Genomic DNA, 25,000 nt, shown 5'->3' on the forward strand with positions numbered 1-25,000 from the left:
TCTTACCTACAAGACCACAGTAATGTAATCTATAAGACTCTTACCTACAAGACCACAGTAATGTAATCTATAAGACTCTTACCTACAAGACCACAGTAATGTAATCTATAAGACTCTTACCTACAAGACCACAGTAATGTAATCTATAAGACTCTTACCTACAAGTCCACAGTAATGTAATCTATAAGACTCTTACCTACAAGACCACAGTAATGTAATCTATAAAGACTCTTACTAAAAGACCACAGTAATGTAATCTATAAGACTCTTACCTACAAGTCCACAGTAATGTAATCTATAAGACTCTTACCTACAAGACCACAGTAATGTAATCTATAAGACTCTTACCTACAAGTCCACAGTAATGTAATCTATAAGACTCTTACCTACAATACCACAGTAATGTAATCTATAAGACTCTTACCTACAAGACCACAGTAATCTAATCTATAAGACTCTTACCTACAAGACCCCAGTAATGTAATCTATAAGACTCTTACCTACAAGACCACAGTAATGTATCTATAGACTCTTACCTACAAGACCACAGTAATGTAATCTATAAGACTCTTACCTACAAGTCCACAGTAATGTAATCTAAAAAGACTCTTACCTACAAGACCACAGTAATGTAATCTATAAGACTCTTACCTACAAGACCACAGTAATGTAATCTATAAGACTCTTACCTACAAGTCCACAGTAATGTAATCTATAAGACTCTTACCTACAAGACCACAGTAATGTAATCTATAAGACTCTTACCTACAAGACCACAGTAATGTAATCTATAAGACTCTTACCTACAAGTCCACAGTAATGTAATCTATAAGACTCTTACCTACAAGACCACAGTAATGTAATCTATAAGACTCTTACCTAAAAGACCACAGTAATGTAATCTATAAGACTCTTACCTACAAGACCACAGTAATGTAATCTATTAAGACTCTTTTTCCTACAAGACCACCCGTAAAGTAATCTATAAGACTCTTACCTACAAGACCACAGTAATGTAATCTATAAGACTCTTACCTACAAGACCACAGTAATGTAATCTATAAGACTCTTACCTACAAGACCACAGTGGTATAACCTACACGAAAACTGCACCAGAGTATAACACAATAAGGAGGCCGGGCCTTGGAGAGCCACACAATCAAATAAGAGAGCGAGAGATGCGCTGCTCCTCCTGCCACAGGGAGAGAGAGAGAGAGAGAGAGAGAGAGAGAGAGAGAGAGAGAGAGAGAGAGAGAGGAGAGAGAGAGTGATACACCGGCCTCTAGACTGGAGACGGATTCCACTCACACACTGGCCTCCTAGTTTGGAGTCCACAGAGAGAGAGAGAGAGATGAAGATGAGAGAGAGAGAGAGAGAGAGAGAGAGAGAGAGAGAGAGAGAGAGAGAGAGAGAGAGAGAGTGATACACCGGCCTCCTAGTCTGGAGACGGAGTCCACACATGGCCTCCTAGTTGGAGTCACAGAGAGAGAGAGAGAGGAGGAGAAGAGGGGAGAGAGGGGAGAGGAGATGGAGAGAGAGTAGAGAGAGAGAAGAAAGGGAGAGAGAGAGAGAGAGAGATACACCGGCCTCCTAGACTGGAGGACGGGAGTTCCACACACTGGCCTCCTAGTTTGGAGTCCACAGAGAGAGAGAGAGAGAGAGGAGAGAGAGAGAGAGAGAGAGAGGATGAGAGAGAGAGAGAGAGAGAGGAGAGAGAGAGTGAGAGGAGAGAGAGAGATACACCGGCTCTAGTTTGGAAACATTTGAGTCCAGGAGAGAGAGTAGAGAGAGAAGAGAGAGAGGGAGAGAGATGAGGGAGACGAGTGAGAGAGGAGAGAGATACACGGCCTCCTAGACTGGAGACGGAGTCCACACACTGGCCTCCTAGTGGGAGTCCACAAAAAGAGAGAGGAGGGAGAGGAGAAGGGGAGGGGTGGAGGAGGAGAGAGAGAAAGGATGAGGAGAGAGAGAGGAGAGAGAGAGGAGAGGGAGAGAGAGTTTACCCCGGCCCCCTTTTTATTTTGGAAAACATTTGAGTCCAGAGAGAGAGAGAGGAGAGAGGAGAGAGAGGAGAGAGAGAAAAGGGAAAAGACGAGAGTGGAGAGAGAGAAGAGAGAAAATAAAGAGAGAGGGAGAGATACACCGGCCCCCTGGGATGGAGCCCGGAGTCCACACACGGGCCTCCTAGTTTGGAGCCACACGAAAAGAAGAGAGATGGAGAGAGAGAGAGGAGAGTGAGAGAGAGAGAGAGAGAGAGAGAGAGAGAGAGAGAGAGAGAGAGAGAGACGACAACAGAGGACCAAGAATGGAATCTCTCCTTCTTCAATTCCCCCTCAACTTTTTCTCCCACCATCCCTGGCCATTGGCTGCTGCAACAACCATTCAGCGCCAAGAATGATATGTAAACACCACGATTCTCCTTTGATCTACCAATAATAGCACGGAGACACTTTGACACTAATGGTCGAATGACCCTGGCCAATTTCGTGCTAAAAAAAATCTATTCTCTTTTCAAGGTTTTTGCGAAGGTGAGGGGGGCGTATTCGAAAGGAAAGCGAGACACGATTTTTGAGTTACACATCAATTTCTTTGATCTTTTTTTTGCCCTCCCACACAAATCTTATCTAATAAAATCACTAATTTGATAAGTTATCTCCCTTGCCCATTTTTTGAAAGGCACGAAACGAGTTCATATCAATAGTGTTTTTGATGGTAATTGGTTCGAATGCTCAAAAGGTCTTAAGAAAGAAATCTAATCCCATATGACAGCCTCTCCCTTAGGACGTTTCAATCCCATGTGTTCTTGTAACTGTAGTGCATTCGTATGTCTGCCTTTGATATTTACATTGTCAATTCAATTTTGGAATAAGAGGGCTGTAAACAACCCTAGAGAAACTATTCACCCATGACAGTCTTTCCTCATTCAGTCAATTTTCTGTAAATTCTCTTCTTTTTCTTTCTCTCCTCCTCTCAGGGTTGGAATTAGTATGGTGCGCCATCTCTGTGTTTGTTCGAGTCTTCCTCCTTTGATGGACTGTGGAGGCGAGAAATGGACAGGCTATTCAAGAGTGAGGTCTTACCACTGTCTTCAAAATTATTGTGGCTCTTCCTAGCATGACATGGCCGACGGTCCTTTTTGCATATAATATACTTTGCCATCATCTGTACTTTGCCCCCCCCCCCCAACATACTTTTCTTCTTCTTCTACTTTGGACAGTGGATCCTTCTTCTTTCCCCCCCCCAGCACTTCGTCCTTCGTCTCCAAAAGTGCGGGACCTTACGTTTCTCAAAGTCACATTTCATTCACTAAATTCCTCGCTACTAAATTCGATTCTAAAGATCTCTTGGATATATATATATTTTTCCCTACCCTTAACTTTCTTGTTCAATTGTATGAGTTCGACTTCCTCATTAAAGGATTTAAGCAACATGGGAAGTAAAGTAAAAATTATAATTATTACAAGGGAGAACTAAAAGATTCTTGGTGTCAATGGGAGGTTTGGGCTCTATAAAATGATTGCTAATTTAAGGGATAAATCTTAGATTCGGTATGTGGGGTGTTTATGTACAAGTACAATCAGCATGGGGCCCAAAGACGTGGCCCTGTGGGGTATATGAACCCCAAAACAGCTATAGGGGCCCAAAGACGTGGCCCTGTGGGGTATTATGCACCCCAAAACAGCATGGGGCCCAAAGACGTGGCCCTGTGGGGTAATATGTACCCAAAACAGCATGGGGCCCAAAGACGGGTTGGGCCCCCCCCGGGGGGGGGTATTTGCACCAAAAACAGCATAGCACAAAGACCCTGGCCTTGTGGGGTATATGCCCCCCCAAAAAGCCCTGGGGGCCCAAAGGGGGCCCTGGCCCTGTGGGGTTATTTGCACCCCAAACAGCATTGGCCCAAAGGACGTGGCCCTGTGGGGTAATATGTACCCAAAACAGCATGGGGCCCAAAGACGTGGCCCTGTGGTAACGCACCTCCGCCACGCTCTACCTTCTGTGAGCCTTCAATACTTAAAATGCCTGTATCTTACTTTCTGTTTTGGAAAAAACCCGCATTAAATTCTGGGCAGGGGCATGGTTCATTCCTGTAATTATAAGATCGTAATCTTACACACGAGTTTTACGGAGTGTTGCCTGATCAAAATGCCTTTGAATATGCGGTACAACAGAGGCCAGACGTGCATTCTAGCGGATGGGAAAGTTTTTGCGGATTTTAATAAAAAATACTCGAAGAGAAATGATTATCTGAAATTATAATTAACGTATTCATCAAGATTATTATTATTATTATTTTTTTTCTCTGTCATTTTCTTTATCTTCCCCATCGAGTTATCTGAAACTGATTCAAGATTAATGAGAAATATTTTCTGTTTTGGCGGGGGGGCAAATTTCTCACTGCTTTCACAAGTTTCCAATCATTTTGTATTAAACATCAAATATCTATATTAATATTCTGTATCAAATATCAAACATTACTTTCTTTTTTCTTTCAAACTATTCGCCATTTCACCCCATTAGCGAGGTAGGGGTTAAGAAACAGAGGACTGAGCCTTTGAGGGAAATACCCTCACTGGCCAATTCTCTGTTCCCTTTTTTTGGAAAATTTAAAAAAAAAAAAAAAAAACGAGAGGGGAGGATTTCCAGCCCCCCTCAGCTCCCTCCCTTTTAGTGCCTTCCCACGACACGCGGGAATCGTGGCAAGTTTCTTGCTCCCTATCCCCATTACTATTCTGTATTAAATTTTATAATACTAATATTTCTATAGGAATGAACCAGCTTCGAAGACAACCTGGAATGAACCAGCTTCGAAGACAACCTGGAATGAACCAGCTTCGAAGACAACCTGGAATGAACCAGCCTCGAAGACAACCAGGAATGAACCAGCTTCGAAAACGACCAGGAATGAACCAGCTTCGAAAACGACCAGGAATGAACCAGCTTCGAAAACGACCAGGAACGAACCAGCTTCGAAAACGACCAGGAACGAACCATCGAAAACGATCGGGAACGAACCAGCTTCGAAAACGACCAGGAACGAACCATCGAAAACGACCGGGAATGAACCAGCTTCGAAAACGACCAGGAACGAACCATCGAAAACGAACCAGCTTGAAAAAAAATTACTCGTACATAAAGTAACTTGTCTACTACTATAGTGAGGGTGTCCCCTCAATATATATATAACTATATGATATATGAACTATATAACTTGTCTACTACTATAGCGAGGGTGTTCCCTCAAAATATATATAACTATATGATATATGAACTATATAACTTGTCTACTACTATAGTGAGGGTGTCCCCTCAATATATATATAACTATATGATATATGAACTATATAACTTGTCTACTACTATAGTGAGGGTGTCTCCTCAAAATATATATAACTATATGATATATGAACTATATAACTTGTCTACTACTATAGCGAGGGTGTCCCCTCAATATATATATAACTATATGATATATGAACTATATAACTTGTCTACTACTATAGTGAGGGTGTCTCCTCAAAATATATATAACTATATGATATATGAACTATATAACTTGTCTACTACTAGAGCGAGGGTGTCCCCTCAAAATATATATAACTATATGATATATGAACTATATAACTTGTCTACTACTAGAGCGAGGGTGTCCCCTCAAAATATATATAACTATATGATATATGAACTATATAACTTGTCTACTACTATAGCGAGGGTGTCCCCTCAAAATATATATAACTATATGATATATGAACTATATAACTTGTCTACTACTATAGCGGGTGTGTTGGAAACCCAAGAAACATTGGTGGGTTTCATGGCGGACCCACTAAACTCACACTTGCCCCAAGGCTACGAGAAGCGAAGTTGAATATTTCCCGGCGCTACCCTCGTCCCATGGGAAACAGCATCGCTAATCCCCCGCTTCAGCGACGCAGCGCTTGGAAAAAAGACAAAAAAAAAAGGCCACATTCGTTCATATCTCTAGCTGTCATGTGCAATGCACCGAAACCACAGCTCCCTTTCCATATCCAAGGCCTCACAAAGCTTTCCATGGTTTACCCTAGACGCTTCACATGCCCTGATTCAGTCCACTGGCAGCACGTCGACCCCGGTATACCACCCAGTTCCAATTCACTCTATTCCTTGCATGCCTTTCACCCTCCTGCATGTTCAGGCCCCGATCACTCAAAATCTTTTTCACTCCATCCTTCCACCTCAAATTTGATCTCCCATTTCTCCTCGTTCCCTCCACCTCCGACACATATATCCTCTTGGTCAATCTTTCCTCACTCATTCTCTCCATGTGCCCAAACCATTTCAAAACACCCTCTTCTGCTCTCTCAACCACGCTCTTTTTATTTCCACACATCTCTCTTACCCTTACGTTACTCACTCGATCAAACCACCTCACACCACACACTGTCCTCAAACATCTCATTTCCAGCACATCCATCCTCCTGCGCACAACTCTATCCATAGCCCACGCCTCGCAACCATACAACATTGTTGGAACCACTATTCCTTCAAACATACCCATTTACCCATACATACATACATACAAACATTACATAAATATATACATACAGATATATATATATACGATTTGATAACCACGGTTAATTAAAAAAAAGAAAAGACGATCCACAATTAGCGTATCAAAACACACGATACAAAAATCCAGTGGCCACAGCGATACCAAATTAAGTCACAGACCCCCCCCCCCCCCCGACAATACAGCACATATATAAACCTGACCGAATCGTGAAATGATGATAAGACGGAAGATTCAAGGAGAGCACAGGGTTCGAATCCCCAAACCAGCCTCCGGCCCCCCAAAAAGCGCAAATGTTTGGTTTAAGCCATGACACCCATGGGTCGCCCTGTCGTGCACATGGGCGCCGTCTGCACAAGTCGCCCCGGTGCACAGGTGTCGTCTGGCAAGGGTCGTCGCGTGCACAAGTCGTACGTCGTCACAAGCGTACCGCCGTGCACAACTGGTGTCGCATATGACCTTACGAATGTTAAGTCTGAAGGGTATGGCTTACTTATGATCAATATCATATATATATAATATATATATATATATATATATATATATATATATATATATATATATATATATATATATATGGAAAGGATCACAATTTTGCGCGTGATCAAGATATTCCTACAAGTCCACGGGGAAAGTGAAACACGATAAGTTGCCAAGTGCACTTTCGTGTAATAATCACATCATCAGGGGAGACACAACAGAGAAATATAACAGTCAGTTGATATACAACGAAGAGACGAAGCTAGGACGCCATTTGGTAAACATGTGATTGTCCAAGACAGACAACGAGCGTTCATAAACTTATCATTTTACAAATTCTATCAACAATAAAGTTATCTAATTTGTATAGACCATTACTAATATTAAGATTATAATTCTTTGTGTATCTAATGATAGAAGATTCAATGATATTTCTCGTGGTAATAGAGTAAGAGTTAATAAATGAGATGGCATTACTTCAGTCAATACAATATTCATAGTTTTTAACGTGATTAAACAAGGCATTTGATTCTTGTCCCGTTCTTATACTATATTTATGTTGCTTAAGTCTAACAGAAAATCCTTACCAGTCTGCCCAACATAGAATTCATCACAATTTCCACATGGCACTTTATAGATGCATCCAGGAGAATTTTCTGGTGAAATCCTGATTAAGATATTCTTTATAGTATTATTGTTGCTGAAGGCAACATTTACATTAAAGGATTTAAGCAACATGTGAAGTAAAGTAAAATAATTATCAAAAGGGAGAATTAAAAGATTCTTGGTGTCAATGGGAGGTTTGGACTCAACTCTATAAAATGATTTCTTTGCTAACTTAAAGTACCCTAGATCTTTCATTGATAAATCCCTTAAGTCACCAAAGAAATCATTTTATAGAGTTGAGCCCAAACCTCCCATTGACACCAAGAATCTTTTAATTCTCCCTTTTGATAATTATTTACTTTACTTCACATGTTGCTTAAATCCTTTAATGTAAATGTTGCCTTCAGCAACAATAATACTATAAAAAATATCTTTATCAAGAATTCACCAGAAAATTCTCCTGGATGCATCTATAAAGTGCCTTGTGGAAATTGTGATGAATTCTATGTTGGGCAGACTGGTAAGGATCTTTCTGTTAGACTTAAGCAACATAAATATAGTATAAGAACGGGACAAGAATCAAATGCCTTGTTTAATCACGTTAAAAACTATGATCATTGTATTGACTGGAGTAATGCCATCTCATTTATTAACTCTAACTCTATTACCACGAGAAATATCACTGAATCTTTTATTATCAGATACACAAGGAATTATAATCTTGATATTACTGATGATCTATACAAATTAGATAACTTTACTGTACATGAAATTTATAAAATGATAAGTTTATGAACGCTCGTTGTCTGTCTTGGACAATCACATGTTTACCAAATGGCGTCCTAGCTTCGTCTCTTCGATGTATATCAACTGACTGTTATATTTCTTTCTTGTGTCTCCCCTGATGATGTGATTATTACACGAAAGTGCACCTGGGAACTTATCGTGTTTCATTTCCCCCTGGACTCATAGGAATATATAATATATATATATATATATATATATATATATATTATATATTATATATATATATATATATTTTTTTTTTTTTTTCTTTAACTTATTTCATAGTTTTACCAATGAAAAACTACTTGGCCTAAGTTCTATGCACAAAAGGTCAGGTTTCATACTCCTTGACCAAAGTTCTACATACAAAAGGTCAGGTTTCATACTATTTGACCTTACTTCTATATACAAAAGGTCAGGTTTCAAACTATTTGACCTAAGTTCTATGCACAAAAGGTCAGGTTTCATACTATTTGACCTAAGTTCTATGCACAAAAGGTCAGGTTTCATACTATTTGACCTAAGTTCTATATACAAAAGGTCAGGTTTCATACTATTTGACCTAAGTTCTACATACAAAAGGTCAGGTTTCATACTATTTGACCTAAGTTCTATATACAAAAGGTCAGGTTTCATACTACTTGACCTAAGTTCTATGCACAAAAGGTCAGGTTTCATACTATTTGACCTAAGTTCTATGCACAAAAGGTCAGGTTTCATACTACTTGACCTACGTTCTATGCACAAAAGGTCAGGTTTCATACTACTTGACCTAAGTTCTATGCACAAAAGGTCAGGTTTCATACTCTTTGACCTAAGTTCTATGCACAAAAGGTCAGGTTTCATACTATTTGACCTAAGTTCTATGCACAAAAGGCCAGGTTCCATACTATTTGACCTAAGTTCTATATACAAAAGGTCAGGTTTCACACTACTTGACCTAAGTTCTACATACAAAAGGTCAGGTTTCATACTATTTGACCTAAGTTCTATGCACAAAAGGTCAGGTTTCATACTATTTGACCTAAGTTCTATGCACAAAAGGTCAGGTTTCATACTATTTGACCTAAGTTCTATGCACAAAAGGTCAGGTTTCATACTATTTGACCTAAGTTCTATGCACAAAAGGTCAGGTTTCATACTATTTGACCTACGTTCTATGCACAAAAGGTCAGGTTTCATACTATTTGACCTAAGTTCTATATACAAAGTTCAGGTACCATACTATTTGACCTAAGTCCAACATAGTACTTTCCCTTACTTCTACAAATAAAATACGTAAGGTCCCCCCCAGCAACATTATATATTATAATAAATATATATATATATTATATATATATATATATATATATATATATATATTATATATATATATATATATATACACACGTCCCTTACATTATGACCAGACATTGCACACACACACACAAGGTCCCACCACACACACACACACCATCAAGGGCTTGAGAAAGCCTTGTGTGCGTGCGCGTGCGTGTGTGTGTGCGCGTGTTGACCCCCTTACCTGGACGACGTGTTGCGGAGGACGCCTGCGCCTGTGCGTGTTCTTCTGGCAGGCACACAGGATAATGAGAAGCAAGAAACCCAGGCCCAGGAACCCGGTGCCAGCACCGATGATGGCGTATTTGTTCACCTCCGATCCTGCAGGGAGGCCGAAGTCAGACACGATCGCTGTAGATGGAACAGTGATGAAATGCCGTGCTATACGGGGGGCGGCCAGGAAGGGAAGATTGGACTTTGGGGAAGGGGGAATGGTGGTGGAGGAGGGAAGGTGGATGGGAGAGAAAACAGAAGTACATATACATGGCACAAACCGTCAATATATATATATATATATATATATATATATATATATATATATATATATATATATATATATATATATATATATATATATATATATATTGGCTTTAGCTCAGCAAGCATTTTTGGAAGCAATTCAAGACGAAGGTAAACATTATATCATCAAATCAGTTGCGCTGCAATACGTAGCAGCTGTGGTAATGATGTTAGTGTGGCAAGTGGCAGCTGTAAATGGCATGGCAAGTGCAGCTGTAAATGGCATGGCAAGTGGCAGCTGTAAATGGCATGGCAAGTGGCAGCTGTAAATGGCATGGCAAGTGGCAGCTGTAAATGGCATGGCAAGTGGCAGCTGTAAATGGCATGGCAAGTGGCAGCTGTAAATGGCATGAGTGCACAATGTGGCAGCTGTTAAATGGCTATGGCAAGTGGCAGCTGTAATGGCAGGCATGCAGCTGTAAAGTGGCAAGTGCAGCTGTAAATGGCTAATGGTAGGCAAGTGGCAGCTGTAATACTGTTGCATGGCAAGTGGCAGCTGTAAATGGCATGGCAAAGTGACAGCTGTAAATGCATGGCAGTGAGCTGAATGGCATGGCAAGTGCAGCTGTAAAATGGCAATGGCGCTAATGGCATGGCATGCAGCTGTAAAATGCAATGCTATGGGCAAGTGGCAGCTGTAATGGCAAGTGGCAGCTGTAAATGGCATGGCAAGTGGCAGCTGTAAATGGCATGGCAAAGTGACAGCTGTAAATGGCAATTGTTGCCAAATGGAAGGTTACAGCTGTAATCACATCTGCAGCCTAAGCCTGTATATGTGGCGATTACAGCTCTGTATAATCATACACTATCATCTGCTAGCCTAAGCGTCCTGTAATCAATTATAGCTATGGCGATTACAGCTGTAACCTGGTAGACTATGTCTGTAATCATTTGAGACAGTGTAAGGTGTAGCCTGTAATCATATATTTGCCTATATGACCGTCTCTGTAATCAATACTCAACTGTAACACTGTAATTAATGTTACAGCACAAGACTGAAGTCGTAATGACACACACATATATAATACATATTTCTGTAGTCTGTCTGTATCAGGGATTGTCTGTGTGGCTGCCACACACACACACACACACACACACACACACACATATTTACATACGAGAGAGGCAGAGGTAAATCATTTACATACGAGAGAGGCAGAGGTAAATCATTTACATACGAGAGAGGCAGAGGTAAATCATTTACATACGAGAGAGGCAGAGGTAAATCATTTACGAGTTCATCATTAAGAGAACACAACACATGGGGGGGAAGGGGATATCATCACGGTCAATACATATACAGTGAGCAAGTTTACAAGGAAGGGAACTCGACATCCACACACTTGAAGCTCTCTCACTCACACACACACACACACAGGCCACACCACCACACTACACCACACCACACCACACCATACCACACCACACCACACCACACCACAACACACCATACCACACCACACTACACCACACCACAACACACCACACCACACCACAACACACCACACACAACACACCACACCACACCACACCACAACACACCATACCACACCACACTACACCACACCACAACACACCACACCACACCACACTACACCACACCACAACACACCACACCACACCACACCACAACCACACCACACACACACAACCACCACCACACCACACTACACCACACCACAACACACCACACCACACCCACACACACACCACACCACAACACCACACCACACCACACCACACCACACCACACCACAACACACCACACCACAACACACCATACCACACACATCACACTACACCACACCACACCACACCACACCACACCACACCAGTTCCGTGGGCCTGTTGTACGCATGACTGCTTCGTATGGCCCGTGGTTCGATCCACTGACAACCTAAGCCAGATACCCATTCTATCGACCAACCCCTAAGAAGGGTCCGATGAACAGCTGCATTGACTGTGGACCTCCTGCCACAAACGAGGATTCGAACCCATACACTCGACCCTGGTCGTCCAAACACTCGGACCCTGGTCGTTGTCCTCCATCTTCATCGAGTCCCCCCCTTCCCCCTTCCAACTCTGGGGTGACATCAGTCAATGCATCTCCATCAACATGACATCCCCCCCCCCTCTCCAACCCCCACGTCAAGCCGCCCCCCCCCCTCTTCCTCGTTCCATTTACTCCCTCTCTAAATGGCCTCGTGTCACGGGTCCACAAAAACTGTCACCCAGATCTACTTCCCCTCTTGTCTACACACCCTCCCTGCTCCGCCGCCCCTCCCCTCCTTCACCACCCCATCCTCTCTATCATTCTCTCCCATTCCCCAGCACACGTCCATGCACCCCTTCCCCCCTTCACTCCCCCCCTCTGTATCATTCACCCTAATTCCCTCATCCCTTAAAGTTCCTCCATCTCTCCTCCCACTCCCTATCCTTCACCTTAATCCCTCATCCTTAACGTTCCTCCATCCCTCCCACTCCCTAATCCCTCATTCCTGAACAGGGACAGACTTTTTTTTCCAATTTCAACTTCGGTCGACGCATTCACCCGCCCGGTCGAATGTATGGGTTCGAATCCCATGACGGCCAAGTGGGTCGTCAGCCAACGCAGCTGTGATTCATCCACCCACCCTGAGGGGCTTGGATCGATCAAATTGGACACCTGGCTCAGGGCCAGGATAGATGAAGTTGCAAAAAAGGGCGATGCCCCAACGCGTATAATGAGATTAACGTAAACCTTTATGCAAATTAGCCAAGAGACTGGGTTTAACCTTGTGGGTTTTATGGTGGCTTAAGATGGTCAGAAAAAAAAAAACCGACTTGAAAAAGGTTTTTGAAGGGTGTTTACCTTCATCTAACCTAGGTATATACCGTAATTCTGTCCACTACGCTACTGTCTAGCCCCTTACAACCCCAGTACTTTAAAACATTAGGTTCTGGACCTTATCCATACATCGCACCCACCTACAACACACTCAAATATCTTAAAACAATAGTTTGGACTTTCAATGTACCACCCACCTACAACACACTCAAATACCTTAAAACAATAGGTTCTGCACCTTATCAATGCATCACACCCACCTACAACACACTCAAATACCTTAAAACAATAGGTTGTGGACCTTTCAATGATCACACCCACCTACAACACACTCAAATACTTAAAACATTGGGTTCTGGACCTATCATACACACACCACCTACAACACACTCAAATACTTAAAACAATAGGTTTGGGCCTTTCAATGCATCACACCCACCTACAACACACTCAAATACTTAAAACAATAGGTTCTGCACCTTATCAATGCATCACACCCACCTACAACACACTCAAATATCTTAAAACAATAGGTTCTGGACCTTTCAATGTATCACACCCACCTACAACACACTCAAATACCTTAAAACAATAGGTTCTGCACCTTATCCATGCATCACACCCACCTACAACACACTCAAATACCTTAAAACAATAGGTTCTGGAACTTATCCATGCATCACACCCACCTACAACACACTCAAATACCTTAAAACAATAGGTTCTGCACCTTATCAATGCATCACACCCACCTACAACACACTCAAATACCTTAAAACAATAGGTTGTGGACCTTTCAATGTATCACACCCACCTACAACACACTCAAATACCTTAAAACATTGGGTTCTGGACCTTATCCATACATCACACCCACCTACAACACACTCAAATACCTTAAAACAATAGGTTCTGGACCTTATCAATGCATCACACCCACCTACAACACACTCAAATACCTTAAAACAATAGGTTGTGGACCTTATCCATGTATCACACCCACCTACAACACACTCAAATACCTTAAAACAATAGGTTCTGGGCCTTATCCATGCATCACACCCACCTACAACACACTCAAATACCTTAAAACAATAGGTTCTGGACTTTACCAATGCATCACACCCACCTACAACACACTCAAATACTTTAAAACAATAGGTTCTGGACCTTTCAATGCATCACACCCACCTACAACACACTCAAATACCTTAAAACAATAGGTTGTGGACCTTATCCATGCATCACCCCCACCTACAACACACTCAAATATCTTAAAACCATCCCAGCTATAATATAACACACTCATATCCCTCAAACAACAGGTTATAAATTAATATCACATCTACAACTATGACACAACACACTCAAATTCCTTCAAACAATTGGGTCTGTATCAGTACAACAACCCCCACCTACATAACACACTCAAGTTCGTTCAGCTGAATATCTTATCAGTGTAACAACCCCACTACAACACACTTAAGTTCCTTAAGTTCAAGATCTTAGTCAGTATAACAACCCCAACTATAACACACTCAAACCCCAACTATAACACACTCAACCCCAACTATAACACACTCAACCCCAACCATAACACACTCAACCCCAACTATAACACACTTAACCCCAACTATAACACACCAAACCCAACTATAACACTCTCAACCCTAACTATAACACACTCAACCCCAACAATAACACACTCAACCCCACCTACATAACACACCAAACCCCAACTAACACACACCACTCAACCCACCCATACACACCACTCACACCCCACCACTACAACACACTCAAACCCCACTAAACACACTCAACCCCACCTACAACACACTCAACCCAACTATAACACACTCAACCCCACCTACAACACACTCAACCCCACCTACAACACACTCAACCCAACTATAACACACTCAACCCCACCTACAACACACTCAACCCCTAACACATACCAAACACACTCAACCCCAACTAACACACTCAACCCCACTAAACACACTCAACACCTACAAAACCACCACCTACAACACACTCAACCCCACCTACAACACACTCAACCCCACCTACAACACACTCAACCCCACCTACAACACACTCAACCCCACCTACAACACACTCAACCCCACCTACAACACACTCAACCCCACCTACAACACACTCAACCCCACCTACAACACACTCAACCCCACCTACAACACACTCAACCCCACCTACAACACACACAACCCACCTACAACACACTCAACCCCACCTACAACACACTCAACCCCACCTACAACACACACAACCCCACCTATAACACACTCAACCCCACCTACAACACACTCAACCCCACTAAACACACTCAACCCACCTACAACACACTCAACCCCCTACACACACACAACCCACTAACAACACACTCAACCCCACCTACCACCCAACCCACCTCAACAACTCAACCCAACAACCACAACCCACCTACAACCACCCCAACAACCAACCCCAACACACCACCCCCACCCACCCATCAACCCACCACACACCCAACAACCACCTAAACCACAACCCACACCATACCCAACACCCAACCCCAACCACCACCCTACAACCACACTCAACCCCACCTACAACACACTCAACCCCACTACAACACCTCAACCCCACCTACAACACACTCAACCCCACACACACTCAACCCCACCTACAACACACACCCCCCTAACACACTCACCCCACCTACAACACACTCAACCCCACCTACACACACTCAACCCACCTACACCACAACCCCACCTACAACACACTCAACCCCCCAACACACTCAACCCCCCCAACACACTCAACCCACCTACAACACCTCAACCCACCAACAACACACAAACCACCTAACACACACAACCCCACCTACAACACACTCAACCCCCCAACAACACACTCAAACCCCCCCACCTACAACACACTCAACCCCACCTACAACACACTCAACCCCACCTACAACACACACAACCCCAACCTACAACACTACAACACACCCACCTACAACACACTCAACCCCACCTACACACACCACACCCCAACACACACACTCAACCCCCACTCACCACTCAACCACTCAACCCCACTACAACACACTCAACCCCACCTACAACACACTCAACCACCTACAACACACACCACCACACACTCAACCCCACCTACAACACACTCAACCCCACATACAACACACACAACCCCCAACACACTCAACCCCACCTACAACACACTCAACCCCACCTACAACACACTAACCACTCAACCCACACCCAACACACTCAACCCCACCTACAACACACTCAAACCCACCTACAACACACTGAACCCACTACCAACATCAACCCACCACCTACAACACACTCAACCCCCTACAACACACTCAACCCCACCTACAACACACTCAACCCCACCTACAACACACTGACCCAACTACAACACACTCAACCCCACCTAACAACACACTCAACACCCACCTACAACACACCAACTAACAAACAACCCCAACCTACAACACACTCAACCCCACCTATAACACACTCAACCCCACCTACAACACACTCAACCCCACCTACAACACACTGAACCCAACTACAACACACTCAACCCCACCTACAACACACTCAACCCCACCTACAACACACTCAACCCCACCTACAACACACTCAACCCCAACTACAACACACTCAACCCCCAACTCCAACACACTCAACCTCATTAAACCCCCCAAGCTCTCTCAAACAGCATAAGAACCCCAACCAACTTAAATGGCTAGCAAGACAGAGAGAGAGAGAGAGAGAGAGAGAGAGAGAGAGAGAGAGAGAGAGAGAGAGAAGAGAGAGAGAGAGAGAGAGACACCGTAATGGCGGGGTCTTCTTACCAGCTCCGGGCGCGAGTTGCACGAGACCGACCACGAGGAGAGTAATGCCCAGGAGCACGCACACCACGGACACGTGCAGCAGCGACACGCGGCCGCACAGGTAACCGTGCACGCACCGGTACGCGCAGCCGGGCGACGACGCGCCGCCCTTCGGCTGCGCCGCCTTCGGCGAGGCGGCGGGGGAGTGTTTGGGGGAGGCGTTGGGGGAGCCGTGTGGGGAGGTGCGCGGTGACCCACGCGGGCTGCGCAGTGGCGTCGGGAGGCCTGGTGGAGAAGCCAGCTGGGTCATTGGCATTCAGGTGAAAGAAGGACTGCTAGGCCTATCTCTGATCTTCCATTTTATCTATTATTCTTTATTCCCCTTAAATAAATGGATAAATAGGTATTAAAATAAAAATTGAGGGGTAATGGTGTTCAGTGAACAATGATTTTTTTTTATTATGGTTTGGTTGGTGAAGACTTCATCATAAAAATCAAATTTAAAAATTTTTCTTCTTTTAAAAATTTGACTAAAAAAAAATTACAAAAATTTTGATGCTTGAATTGACGTATGGCAAGACAATTAAAATGTTTTCTTTGAAATAGACGTGATAAAAGGGACGGTTATATATATATATAATTAATAACACCTATATTATATATAAAAAAACATCACTGAATCTATAATATATATTTTTCTTTTTTACTTTATCTCAAAAAACCATATCTAAATCAAAAACTCCATCATCACCCAAATAAAAAACAAACAAATAAAACAATACGACATCACATACAACACTCCTTAACTTACATCTTAATGATAGAAAAAAAGGAAAACTGAATGAAGGAAAAAAAATTAATATATATATATATATATATATATATATATATATATATATATATATCAAAGAAAACGAGTACCATGCCTGAATGAAAACAGCAATTTGTTAGATGAGAGGGGCACAATATTAGCTAACAGTGTGATCTTAAGTGTTAGAATAGTGAGAGGGATTTGGAAAAAAAAAAAAAATAAAAAGAGGTGAGCTTGGAAAGGGTGACGAAAAACTGAGGTGGAGAGAGAAGTGCCCCCTTCCAAGCCTTCTACATGGCAAGGCTTTTTAGGGTACACTCAATAAAACGTGGAATAAATCAAAGGGACAGTGAATATATATATATATATATATATATATATATATATATATATATATATATATATATATATATATATATATATATATATAATATAATTATAATTATAATATATATATAGATATAGATATGTGCAATCCAGGATAGACAAAGTGTGGTGAAGTGGTGGAAGAAAAACGAAAACACAATGGACATATGTACATACGAGACGAATTATGCGGATGGTTGATTAGGCCTGTTTTCCACGTTCTGTCAAAGGTAAACAAACCCAAGTGACTAACGTGCCCCCAAATGCCAATTTTTGTCATAGGTTAAACTAATCATTTTCGTTTTCCTTTTCTTTTTTTTAAGGGGTGACTGCACGTGGTAGGGAGATAAGTCCTAGAAAACGTACCACACCAATCCGCACAGAACGTCTCCATTCCGCAAGTTGACAGTGGGAGACTTGACAGTTAAACCGCCCAGTACCATGCGCGGGTCGTCGGAATAGAAAATGGCAAGAGGAGAAAATACATCTCTTTACCACAAGGGGGAAGATAAGGGGTGGCTTTAGGAGGAGAACCAGTGACGGAGGATAAGAGATAAAAAAGGGATCAGTGAAAGAGGGAGAGAGAGACAACATTAGAGATAAGATGGTAGATAGGAATGAGTGCGAAAAACCAGACCCCTTTGGCATTGGTCCGGCAGACAAGGAACGGAGTGAGTGAGGGAGAACAGGAAAGTTAATAAATGGAAATAGGGGAAAGAAGACAACATTAGAGATAGGATGGTAGATAGGAATGAGTGCGAAAAACCAGACCCCTTTGGCATTGGTCCGGCCAAGACGGAGGGAGGAAAACAGGAGAAGCTACGGAGTGGAGTGAGAGAGAGACAACATTAGAGATAGGATGGTAGATAGGAGTGAGCGCAAAAAACCAGACCCCTTTGGCATTGGTCCGGGCTAGACGGAGGGAGGAAGAACAGGAGAAGCTACAGAGTGAGTGGGAGAGAGAGAGAGAGAGAGAGAGAGAGAGAGAGAGAGAGAGAGAGAGAGAGAGAGAGAGAGAGAGAGAGAGAGAGAGAGAGAACATTAGCGACAGGATGGTAGATAGGATTGAGTGCGAAAAACCAGATCCCTTAGGTATTGGTCCGGGCTAGACGGAGGGAGGAAGAACAAGAGAAGCTACAGAGTGAGTGAGAGTGAGAGAGACAACATTAGAGATAGGATGGTAGATAGGAGTGAGTGCGAAAAACCAGACCCCCGTTGGCATTGGTCCGGGCTAAGACGGAGAGAGGAAGAACAGGAGAGGCTACGAGTAAGAGTGAGAGAGACATTAGAGATAGGATGGTAGATAGGAGTGAGTGCGAAAAACCAGACCCCGTTTGGCATTGGTCCGGGCAAGACGGAGGGAGGAAAAACAGGAGAAGCTACGGAGTGAGAGTGGGGAGAAGAATAGAGGGAGGAGATAGCATGAGGCGAAACAGACCTTGAGCCAACAAAGGGGAATATGGAGTGAGATAAGGAGTGAGCAAAGAAAAACCAGACCCCCTTTGGCATTGGTCCGGGCAAGACGAAGGGAGGAAGAACAGGAGAAGCTACGGAGTGAGAGTAGAGAGAGACAACATTAGAGATAGGATGGTAGATAGGAGTGAGTGCACGAAAAACCAGACCCCGTTGGCATTGGTCCGGGCAAGACGAAGGGAGGAAGAACAGGAGAAGCTACAGAGTGAGAGTGAGAGAGAGAGAGACAACATTAGAGATAGGATGGTGGGGGGTTAGAGAGACAGCAAAGCCCACAACGATGACTGGACGGTTGACGAAGCAAGAGCTGGTGAAGTAGGGAAGCTTTTTTTAAAGACGAACGCTGGCACCAACAGGGTTTAACCTTACCCCTCCTCGACCCCGGGGGTTTCGCTACGCAGCACAGAACGTAAACAAACAAGAATGTATATCTAAAGGGATTACATATATCAAGGGAAAAAATAACGGCAGTTATTTCAATCATATGAATGCATCATATCACAACAAAATGGCTCCATCAAAATCACACACAAAAATCATAATATGAATCTGGTCAAAAGGAAATGGAAAGCATTTCATATGGCTATTAAATCTATGTGTGATGGCAAAAAGGAAAAAATGAGAGAGAGAGAGACAGAGAGCTATGGATTCTGATCCTTTACTGAGGCTTATAGCAACAAAGGGTTGTTGACCACAATGCCAATACGACTAATTAAAAGGATTATTAATTACAGATGTGTCCATATAATTTCCATGATAAACCTTTCCCTGCCAATTTATTATAAAGGAAATAAACTACGTGAGGAGAAATACGTAAATGAGAGTTCAGGTGCATGTGCATTGAATTAGAGATATTTTTTTTTAATTTTTTTGAGTTCTTTTGAAGGAAACGGTTTCCAATCTAACTACCAAGTCCTCTTTGGAAAATCGCCTATTTGGAATGGGATGACAATCCATAGCTGTCCAAAATATATATTTTCTTTTTCTACATAAAAAAAAAAAAGGAAATAATCAATTGGAAGCAAACATTGGTCAGTTGGTAACTTAGGAGGAGAATCTCCTCAAGTCCCTCTCGCTCCTCAGAAGCCCTTCGGTAGCCATGGGGGGAAGTGGGGTTATGTGCCCTCCGTAGCCCCAAGCACCAGGACCTACGCGCGGCTCCTTACTTAGTAAGCCAGCCCCTCGGCAGCCAGGGCCTCGCGAGTCTTCTGTACTCCTGCAGTAAACGAGAAAGGTTTCCATCTTGAGCAACGTCTCGGAGGTCGTGGTCCTTCGATTTGCGCTTCGGTACCAGAGATGTTTACGTCTTGAAGCAGGGAAACATGTAGGAGGTACTAGAAACCTTACACCACCATCCCACTGGTTGACCATCAATATCCATGGCTTCGAGGTCCTCTTTTACAGCTACGTGGTGACTATTTCTTTGGTTTACAGTGGTATTTACTAGACGACTCCTCTCCGTAGAGACATGGGTCTTCTACAGCCACTGGGAAACGAAGGTCATAAGTCTCCAGTCGCTACGCGTACGCAAAGAGGCCTTGGGTTATCAACAACCCTCCATTTTGCCCAGGTCTTCTGTCCTCAAATGATTCTTCAGCATCCAGGAATGTGAGACCTCTGTTTCCTCCTGGGTACTTCGATGTCTCAAAGAAACCCCCTTGTATCCTCGACAGTCTTCGAGATTCACCGTTCCAGGCGTTCTCAAACACTCCTCCGGGCGGTGCTCAGGAGAATGTGAATCTTCAGCTGTCTCTCAATATCTTCCATTGTCCCTTCGTGGTGTCCTGGAATCCATGAGATCTCTGCTGCTTCAGGTTTGCCAGCGAGCCTTGTATACCGAAGAAGTAAACACGTTCCAGGGTCTTCGTCCTTTAACATGGAGGCCGGGGGGGACCTTAGTCGCTCTCCTCCAAAGCTTAATTAGATTCCTGGAGTCCCTTCATTACCTGGAAGGGTGAGAGGGTTCTCAAAAGACCCTTCAGAAGCTGAATGCCCCCAGGGACCCCATAGCAGTACAATGCTACCTTCTAAGACGCTGCTGCGGTCTCGGCTCTGTCCAATATTCTCTGGAAGCCAAAGAGTTCCTTTGTATCCCCTACGGTAACTAATGGTCAGAGACTTGCAGTAGCCCTTCTGTTATGGAGAAGCCAACGAGTTCCCCTCTGGAAGTCGCCATCCCAAAGAGACCGACACCCCCCAGCAGCGCCTTGGTAAGCAGCAGCCCTTTGACCCCAAAGGCTCACTGGTAACCAAGAGCCCCCTCCACACCGTGTCTTCAACAGTCACAAGGGATATGGAACTGCCATCACTCGTGGGACTACGACGTCAGCACTCCGGTAGCCTTGCCGGACCTACCTTCAAGCTCAAGTACCCCAGCAGGTTCTCCATACCTGGAAAACCGTAAGGTATCCATCCATCAGCCCATCGGCAACTGGAAGCCCTCAAATTCCTTCGCGACTCTTCGGTAACTGGGGGATTTCCAGGTTCCTTAAAAGCCTTCCAGTACTTGATGGTTTCCATGAGTCCCCAATAACCTTCCAGCATCCAGAGGAGCCTGTGACGCCCTTGGCACTACTTTCGAAACCCCAGATTCCATAGATTACCAGTAGCTTTTGGTATCTGGGAGTTCTTGGGTCCCTAATGGCCACCATCTTCACCTTTCTTTGGCCATCGACATGACAGGGGCAAACTATACCCTATTCAAAGGCTCTGCGGGTGAAAGGGGTGGAGAAAAAGAAGGCGTATGTCAATCAAGGGCTTCGCCAGGGTTCATAAACATGGTCCTGAGTGGTGGAGAGGTCACTGGAAAATGGTATGACGAAAGAGCACAATTTCACATGACGGCTGGTCCTCGAGTGGTCGGTCCGCACATAGAAACTGTGGGAAACAGCAGCCGTGCGAAAGCCAATGGGTCCAAGGCGAGAACACATGGATGACAGCACACGAAACAGTGGCCCCAAACATATGTTAAACTCTGGTGCTCTGAAAGTGAACCGGGGGGGAAACGTGTGACTTTTAAATAGAGATATGGGGAGAAATTGCGTTTTGGCACTACTAAATCTACTTAGGTCTAAGTGGTACAGGAAAAATGTTCAGTACGAGAAAGAGAATGGATATTATCACAAGGAGATGGGTAGGAGGAAGAAGAAGAGCAACGAGGTGAATGGTGTAAAGTGCAATCATCATAAATGTGAAGTTTATGAGAAAGCTCAAGGCAGAAGGTCAATTTCAGTGATATGGAAGCGAGTGGGTGACAGGAAGGAACCTTGAGGAAGCACAGCTATCGTTACGATAGATGGGAAAGTCGCTACGTCCACTCATGCAATGGAACGGCTGGAGAGGAAGCTATACATCAATTAACAGTACAATGAAGGGGAGTTTAAATAGCACAGACTGTATGCCACACCCTGACAAGAGAATTGATGTCTAGGTTTACCATAAAGTGTCATTGGAATCCTTGAGAGACGTGAGTCATATAGAAGAGATCATATAGAAGACGATTCTGTGAAATCCCGACTGGTGATGAGAAAGACAGCAATGGGATTCTAAGCGTCTTTGAGAAAGCGAGGGTTAAGATGTCTCACAGAGAGGCTGGAGGAAGGAGAAATGAGTGGAATGGGGCTATAGCTGGATGGGTTTCGAAAGCGATCTCCTTTCTCTGGGATGGGCTTCACCAAGGCAGGGCTACAAGAGGAAGTATAAGTCTGGGATCTTAGACACAGACGAAACAGGTGAGCAACGATCAAGGATAAGAAGCGAAGAGGCACAACCCCTTAAGTTCTCGAGAATGGATGCCATCTGCGACACATTGCCTTGTCCACTTCGAACTGGGGGAAAGCATTCGGAAGACCTTAGCCAGGGATAATGGGATACTAATGGTTCAGTGCGATAATGGGCGAAGGATTAGAAGTAGAAATAACCAGATGAATCAAGAGGAAATTTATGATTCGTACCCAAAAAGCTTTATCAGTCAGCAAAGTTGGGGTATAGATCGATGAGGAGGAAGACAAGAGGAAAGGCTGGGAAAATACACAAGCTATTGGGGATGCATTTGGTCAACCAGTAAGGACCAGACAAGTCTGTCAGTCAGTAGGAGTCGAATCAGCAGACTTTCTTCATGAAAAACAGCTCCTATAGCCCCATTCCTCTCATTTCTCCTTCCTCCAGCCTCTCTGTGAGACACCTTAACCCTCGCTTTCTCAAAGACGCTTAGAATCCCATTGCTGTCTTTCTCATCACCAGTCGGGATTTTACAGAATCGTCTTCTATATGATCACTTCTATATGACTCACGTCTCTCGAGGATTCTAATGACACTTTATGGTAAACCTAGACATCAATTCTCTTGTCAGGGTGTGGCATACAGTCTATGCTATTTAAACTCCCCTTCATTGTACTGTTAATTGATGTATAGCTTCCTCTCCAGCCGTTCCATTGCATGAGTGGACGTAGCGACTTTCCCATCTATCGTAACGATAGCTGTGCTTCCTCAAGGTTCTTTCCTGTCGCCCACTCGCTTCCATATCACTGAAATTGACCTTCTGTCCTTGAGCTTTCTCATAAACTTCACATTTATGATGATTGCACTTTACACCGATCACCTCGTTGCTCTTCTTCTTCCTCCTACCCACCTCCTTGTGATAATATCCATTCTCTTTCTCGTACTGAACATTTTTCCTGTACCACTTCAGACCTAAATAGATTTAGTAGTGCCAAAACGCAATTTCTTCCAATGTCTCTATTTAAGAGTGACACGTTTCCCACCCCCGGTTCACTTTCAGAGCTGTACCACAGGATCTAAATACAATATACTGCTGAAATACAAGTCTCTTTGGTCCTCGGTGGTCTTCGTAGGCGACTGTTCCAAGATCGCTAGAAAACACCAAACCCCCTCCTTTCGAAATCTGAAGGTCTTTGGTAACTGATACACCGTTGATTCTAAGGTGGTCCTTTTAGCGCCACCGCCCCCCCCCAACTCTCGAAGACCCTCCATTAGCTCTTGGGCATCATTCGTCAGTCCATAGACTACCAAGAGAGACCTCTGGTCTTCCAACGCCTGGAGGGTCTATTTTTTTGTTGTTGAACGCTTGGACATCATCCTGGAGTCCACGGATCCTAATCCAAAACCTCGTGTGGGTTTCTGATGGTCCTTCCGTAACCTAGAACTCAAGGGCTTTTGGTCACTCTTGCGGGTTACGAGAACTTGAAAATCCCCGATGGTCTTTGTCCATCCAGAAGTCCTCGAGGTCTTCTGGTAACAGGAGGGCCTTCGATACCCACAGTTCAGCAGAGTTTACTCTGACATCTTCCTAACTAGCTTGTGTCTCACGAACTGGCAATACGCATTCGAAAGCTAGTA

At 43.6% G+C, this 25,000-nt stretch overlaps 1 protein-coding gene across 1 annotated transcript in view; it reads right to left on the reverse strand.

Moving 5' to 3' along the window:
• The window catches only part of LOC139754737 (uncharacterized), a 379,522-nt gene that overhangs the window by 50,035 nt on the left and 304,487 nt on the right, over positions 1–25,000 (reverse strand). The window contains exons 5-7 of the mRNA XM_071672455.1: positions 20,012–20,035; positions 17,014–17,277; positions 9,951–10,117 (exon numbers count right to left, since the gene is read on the reverse strand). Of these exons, the coding sequence (XP_071528556.1) occupies positions 9,951–10,117; positions 17,014–17,277; positions 20,012–20,035 (455 nt within the window). The remainder of the gene's footprint in view (positions 1–9,950; positions 10,118–17,013; positions 17,278–20,011; positions 20,036–25,000) is intronic.

Source organism: Panulirus ornatus, chromosome 17 (assembly GCF_036320965.1).
Source record: "Panulirus ornatus isolate Po-2019 chromosome 17, ASM3632096v1, whole genome shotgun sequence".
Classification (NCBI taxonomy): domain Eukaryota; kingdom Metazoa; phylum Arthropoda; class Malacostraca; order Decapoda; family Palinuridae; genus Panulirus; species Panulirus ornatus.